Consider the following 6837-nt stretch of genomic DNA (forward strand, 5'->3'; position numbering starts at 1 on the left):
AAGAGAGAGAAGGAGAGAGAAAAGCTGTTGTCATCCATGACAACGACTTAAAGTTGCATGTTAGTATTTATTAAAGAAAACATGAGAAGGAAACTAGCTTAATAAAAATATTTTATTAAATTAAAGAAGTAACCATATTTTATTCTACCTTTATACATATCATTATAAAATATACTCTTATTACTAACGTGGCTTAAGATAGAGCCTACGGTGAGCTCTACCTGTGAACATGCTCTTACCAGCAAAGGCATGGCAACGCTGACGTGGCCGATGCTCCCCGCCAGGCCCCGCGGCATCCAATGCCAGCTTATCCCGTCCAACCTGGCGTCTCCACCCCCCCAAACCGTGGGCCCCACTCCATCACTGGAGCCTCGTGGGCCCCCACCACCAAATCCAGGGGCCCGTAGAGCGAGGGAGAGGCGGCCGCGGCCGCTTTCTGCCTTCCCGTATAAAGACGCGCCCCTCCGCCCCCGCACGACATCTCAAGCGAAAAAAAATAATAATGGAGGCGGGGCACCACGGCGGTGACCCCTCGCCGGCGCCGGCGGCCACGACGAACCCCTCCTTCTCCGTGCTCTGCTTGAGGGTATAGCTGGTCGTTTTGTATGGAGGACGACGAGGAGGAGGAGGAGGCGGTGGTGGTGGTGGCGGCGGCGTGCGAGTGCTGTGGCTTCACGCAGGAGTGCACGGCGCCGTACATGGCCGGGGTGCGGGCGCGGTACGGCGGGAGGTGGATCTGCGGCCTGTGCAGGGACGCCGTCGGCGAGGAGCTGGGCCGCGCCGACCCGCCCATCACCCCCGGGGAGGCGCTCGACCGCCACGCGGCCGTCTGCGGCGCGCGCCGCGCCTCCGCGCCGCCGTCGCCCGAGGAGAACGCCGGGGACCTCATCGCCGCCGTGCGCGTGCTGCTCCTGCGGCGCCTCGGCTCGCTGTCCTCCTCGCCGCCGCCGCCCGGGAGGAGGGTCCGGTCCACGCCGAGCAGCCCCAGGCGTGGCGGCGCAGCCGACGTGCCCGACGCCGTCGCCGTCGCGGCCACCGCCGGCGTCACGCTGGCGCGCACGGGGAGCTGCTTCGCTGCTCTCCTGGAGTGAGCTTGCTTCGCCGGCGGCCGGCGGCCGGCGGAATTGCAGCGGAGCTCTGTGCTTGGATGTACTGTAGTTTCCTTTCATAAAAAAGCTACCATAATAAAATATGTGTACAGAGAGAGAATCTAGAAATGAAAACAATTCAGTAGGCATGGACTATGCAGGCTCCCACCTGAGAAGCCCTAAACAAGCCATTTGCAATAAGAATACACACCCCACAGTGCAAATGCTCTAGGTGCCCCATAAAACTTTTTTTTAATTTTCCTGGCAACTCTTGCTCCTATCTCTCTCCCCTATCCCCTCTCCCGAGTTCTCTCCCCACCGACCCTCTCTCGAGCTCTCTCTTCTCTCTCCCGGTCGCCGGAGCTTGGTGGCGGCCGTGGCCGACGGCGGAGGTCGGCGGCGCGTCGCGGGCGACGGCAGATCCGGGGTCGGGCAGGCGGGGGTGCGTCGAGCGGCGGTGGATTTGGCCGTTGGGCGGGCGGCAACGGCGGATCCGGGCGGCAGCGCATCGAGGGAGGCGGTTGTGTCGGTGGCGCCCCGTGCGGCGGCGGAAGATCTGGGCGTCGGGCGGGCGTCAGCAGCGTTTTTGGGCGGCGGCGCGACGGCGGCAGATCCTGGCGTCGAGCGGGTGGCGGCGGATCCCGTCGTCGGGCGGGCGACGACGGCGGATCTGGGTGGCGGCGCGTCGGGAACGATGAATCTGGGCGGCGGCGCGTCCCCACGGCGGCGCATCGAGGAAGGCAGCGCACCGAGCGGCGAAGGCACATCGGGGGCGACCGGGCGAAGCTCGCCGGCGTCGAGACGTGGGAGGTCCTCGCCGGCGTCGGGGGACGGTCCTCACCGGCGTCGGGACGGTGTCGGCATCGTCAGTCCTCTCTGTTCCTTCACCAGTTTCTCTCTCTTTCTTCCTGGTTTCTCTCTCTTCTCTCTCACTTTTGGTAGAGCCACCGTATCTCTGCAAGGTAACGTGCACCCCTGTTGGGGCACGGTGCACGCTGACGTGGTGGACCAGCTCCTACGTGGTAAGCTAGAGCTTCTCGCCACGTAGGAGTATTGTGCATGGCCTTATATTGATCTCCGACCCCATGGATGGAAAGTTTCATTGCCATTGTTCTTGTGCAGTAGATTTTCAAGTTTGAAGTGTAAAGCATACACGTGAGCACCTATAAGATTCTTTTACAAAGTTGAACGAAATTATTTAATTGTTGAGCAAAACTTGGATTATTGTCAAGAGGGGTAACGTGAAAAACTACATGCTCAACGTCCACTTTATCAGAAACTATAGATTAAAGAGAGTACTGTAGAACTAAATAAACCGTTTATTACATCACTACAGATTTAGTGCTAATTCAATCACAAAACTATAATTTTCAAAAAAGAAAAATAGACAAATAGTGGTAGGCATTTGAACTCCAAATCTGTAGTTTTTTATAACTTAATTTTTAACTCTATAATTATATGACATTTCACCTTAAATCTGTAAATTGGTAATAAAATTGAGGTTAAATATGTAAATTTACGATGTAATACCTTCAATGTAGTTTTCTAAGAATATTGACAAAGGGGATTATTGTTTGACGTTTCCTATGAAAAGACAAATGACATATCTGCAGACGAAAAATAATTAGTGAATAAAATTTTTATATACACATTTTAGCAATCTAATAGTCAAGGTTGGAAAATAAACTTTGGTGAGAAAAAAACCCAAAGTCGACTATAAATTTAAAGTTGAAAAATTCAAATATAGGTTTATAAGCATAAGCAAAAACGAAAAGACGGGTGCAAATTCACCCGCTATACTCCCTGCCCCGGTGTTCAGTATCCTCGGTTCATCGTAAGATCATAAAAGGAGGTCCAAAAGTAAAGTTTGACGTATTGTAATCGTGGCACTGGAATTCATCAATGCAAGGAATTTGGTTACAGAACATTCATAATACACCCTAACTGTGACTTGACACTGGTGTTTGAAAGTCACGGTGTGTCTTGATCGAGGTAGAGCTGAGAGGTTGGATGGAGCTTTCTTCTCATTAATCCTAAGTCGTTAATTCATAAATGATTCAATCCGATAGCAATGGCGATCACTTCTGTTTTCAAGCACGTGGAGCTTTGTCTCCGCTTAAAGGCAACCCATGTATATATATATATATATATATATATATATATATATATATATATATATATATATATATTGTGTGTGTTAGCAAACAATTGGAAAATAAACGATAAATACAGTAGATCAATCATGAAAGACACGAGATTTAACGTGGAAAACCCTTCTAAAGCAGGAGAAAAAAAAACTACGGGCGCCAGCCAGCAAATATCTTCACTATATCGAGATAAGGTTACGACGCCGCATAACGGCTTACAGGAGGTATATATAAGGTGGCCAAGTCTCCCAGTGACGGGTCTCCGGTTCGCTCCATCAAAGTTGGTCTTTTTAGTAGGGATTTGGATCATAACTCAATAGCATGGTGGTCTTAGAGATAAGTAAGATTAAATTAATGATTAGCTAATTTTTTATAATAATTATTTGAGTGTATAAATGATTAAATTAACCAATATAAAGTGAAAGTCTTACTTTAGAAATATCATATAAAAAACATATAAAAATTTATTGTGGAACCCCGATCTCAGGTATCGGGATTACCTCGTGTTTAATTATACCATTCCCTGGATCGAGTAGATGGTACACACGATATCGAGTCATAGCATCAGTAGTTCATACAACAGTGCCTCACAGGGCTTATTACAACCAAGCACTTGACCAGATAAAGAGTCTAAAGCTAAAGGACAAAAATTAAGCAGAAGCGATAAAAGTAGCGACATCTAAGCGGCAATACACCACAGGCGACAACTGGAAGGCAAGACACCACTACGCGTCTTCTCCTTCAGGGAGGTCCTCGAAACACTCGTAAGGGTCTGCAACTGAGTCTTCCTCAAACACTGATGGTGAGCAAAGCAGGGGTGAGTACGGGGTACTCAACAAGTCACCACGGAAATATGCACATGCATGGTTGTAACAAGGAGGCTATAGGGTTTTTTTTTGCATAAAAGCAACTTTCACAAATAGTTTTCACAAGACCTATTTTCTAGCAGCAATTTCTATACCATGAGTGTAACCAAATAGCCATGAAGGTTCTGTCGGCCATCCACTGATGGTTTTTCCTCGTGGCATCCATGCCATCTTGTATCCATGCCATCTTGTAGGTAATTCAACCCCTTGCATCCCAAGGAGCGAATCAACTGGACAAACACACAACACCTCCATTTTCACCAACCAAAATCATCTTTTTGGGTTTTAAGAGTCTAGCCAAGTGTATGCCATGTCCCGGTGCTCATATCCGAGAGCGCGGCTATTCAAATAGATTTAACACACTGCAGTGGTTGTACACTTTTCTCGTGCTCCACGACTACCCAACACATGAGCTTCGTCCCAACACATGAGACGGTCGTGGCAAAGCCTTTCGATAACCTTACTTTAGCAGTGCCCGCTCCATGAACTTTAATCTCCATTGCACTCTAGACGTCCTTTACTAGCAGTGAGGGGAGTTTTGGCGTTCCCAAGGGAGGAGTAAACCAATAAACACAAACACAACATATCACAACTCACTGGGACTGACCTACCCGGTCATCCCTTATGCAATAGGCTTCCTACCTACTTGCACACTCATAAGAACCACCGCGGCTTGGGCACTGCCTCCGCTCGACTATTTACTAAGCTAGGTCTATACCCATTCGAGAAACACGGTTGTACGGTGGTCGTTTCATGTATAGCTGCATGGCTCGGTCCTTAACTGATCAAGGCGGACTAACCATTCCCTAGAACCACCCATATTCTCACCATTTCGCCCCGATCGAAAACAGTTTTTGTCTCAACAATTCATTCTCAACATGACCAGGTGGTTCTCATGTCTCCACCTGCCGTCATGCAATTACTCCCACTGAGTAATGCCTCAACATCATCATAATTATTTCAGAAGTGTAATATTGAATAAAATGCAGCTACTAGCATGGCTAAGCAATGTTATCAATTGACTAGATTATAATTGCAACATGAGACGACAAAGGTTTCATGGTAATCAAACATATGACAGGTTATATCTAACTAAAGTGGGTCTCTGCTTGTTCGGCATGCAATTTTAAGTAAAGGAAACGTTTTCGCACTATAGGTACAACATGTTCAATGGGGGTGATGACTTGCCTTGCTCAAAGTCCTGTGAATCTGGCCCCTCGCCCAATTCGTTCGCGGCTACGAAATCTGATAAAACGGAGGGTCGATAGTCATGACATAAATATAGGTCTCAGGGTGGTCAAGTGAATAATGGGAATTTGTCAGCTAGCCGAAGTATCTCGCAAGTCCAAAATTAATGTGGCCGAGAAATTATGGATACGGTTTTGGTCCGGGAAGCGAAAGATTTAAACTAGTTTAGCTCTAAGCTTCACGGTAAAAATTGCTAGATTAATTGGAACTAAAACAAGGGTTAAAAGGAAGGAAATTCCTAATTTAATTCAAGGAGTAGCTAATTTCCAGGAATAATATTTTTAGAAGAGAGAAAGTAATTAGCTGGATTTTTTTATACTCAGAGCAGTGGCTAACGTACTACTGCAGTTTGGTTTGTAGGGAGACAATGCAGACTTGCTAATTTTTATGGTTGCACATGGAAGGAACAGTGAGGCGAGCAACAGCCTAGCTGGCCCACCACGGCTGGCCTACCAGCCCATGGGCAGGAGGACAGAGAAGGCGATACAGAGGGGAGGAGGCGTTCAGGAGAATAGAGGAGGGGAAAAAAAGACTGACCGGCGGCGGCGCAACTGGCTTGGCGATGGCCAGCTCCCGGCGGTCGGTGGGGCGCAGCAGAGCGGAGCGGAGGGAGAGGCAAGGCGAGGTGAGGGCGCAGCGACGGGAGGTCGCTGCTCTCCCCTTTTTATAGGCGCTCCCGGCGGCGAGAGGTGCCGGCCGGGTCCACGGCGACGTGAGCGAGCTGCGGCGTGGAGAGGGCGGTGCAGCGGCGACGCGACGGCGACACGACATGCGCGTCGACGGTGCTGCGGTGGCGCGGCGGTGGCTCGGCGCGTGGCGGTGGGGTGGCGCGGTGGTGGAGTTATTGCGACGTGCGCGGCGCAGCCGGCGCGACGTGCAGCGGCAGCGGCTGGCGCGGGGGAGTTAAGGCGTCGTGCGGCGGCAGCGATGTGCGGTAGCAGCAGCTGTGGCGTGGTGGCGTCCATGCAGCGCCGGCGTCTGTGCCTCGGTGTGGAGAGAGAGAAGAAGAAGAAGAAGAAGAAGAACCAGAGAGAGCTGCCGATAGAGAGGAAAGGAGAAGAAAGAGAGAAAAGAAAAGAGAAAATGAAAAAGTAAGGAGAGGAAAAAGGAAATGGGTTTTTGTTTGAAATTTTGAATTCATACCTGAAATTTGGACTCTGGAATTTGTGATTTGGGAATTGGTATTTGAATCTGAATTTTGGAAGTTTGTAATTGGACGCTGACATTATGAATTTGGAGACAATGGATTAGGGAAACTTGGATTGGATTAATTTGCTAATATCAGAATGTTACATTTATTTAGAATTTTATCATACCAAACATACCAGAGGTGGGATCGATCATTGTTGTAGTTATTTATAGTTGTCCATGGAGACATCATGCTCAATGGTGACGAGACAGTGTGCGTGTGTGCCATGAGACTAGAGGTGGCAACGGGGACCCGATACCCAATTTCCCACGCTGAATTTACCTATTAAGGGATAGGGA

General features: G+C 49.2%; 1 protein-coding gene across 1 annotated transcript; it reads left to right on the forward strand.

The window, feature by feature from the left end:
* Positions 1-496: 496 nt before the first annotated feature.
* LOC121053926 lies at positions 497-1345 on the forward strand. Its single transcript, XM_040522501.1, has one exon. The coding sequence runs from the start codon at positions 606-608 to the stop codon at positions 1089-1091; it is 486 nt and encodes a 161-aa protein (XP_040378435.1). The 5' UTR covers positions 497-605; the 3' UTR covers positions 1092-1345.
* Positions 1346-6837: the final 5492 nt, after the last annotated feature.

Source organism: Oryza brachyantha, chromosome 3 (assembly GCF_000231095.2).
Source record: "Oryza brachyantha chromosome 3, ObraRS2, whole genome shotgun sequence".
Lineage (NCBI taxonomy): Eukaryota > Viridiplantae > Streptophyta > Magnoliopsida > Poales > Poaceae > Oryza > Oryza brachyantha.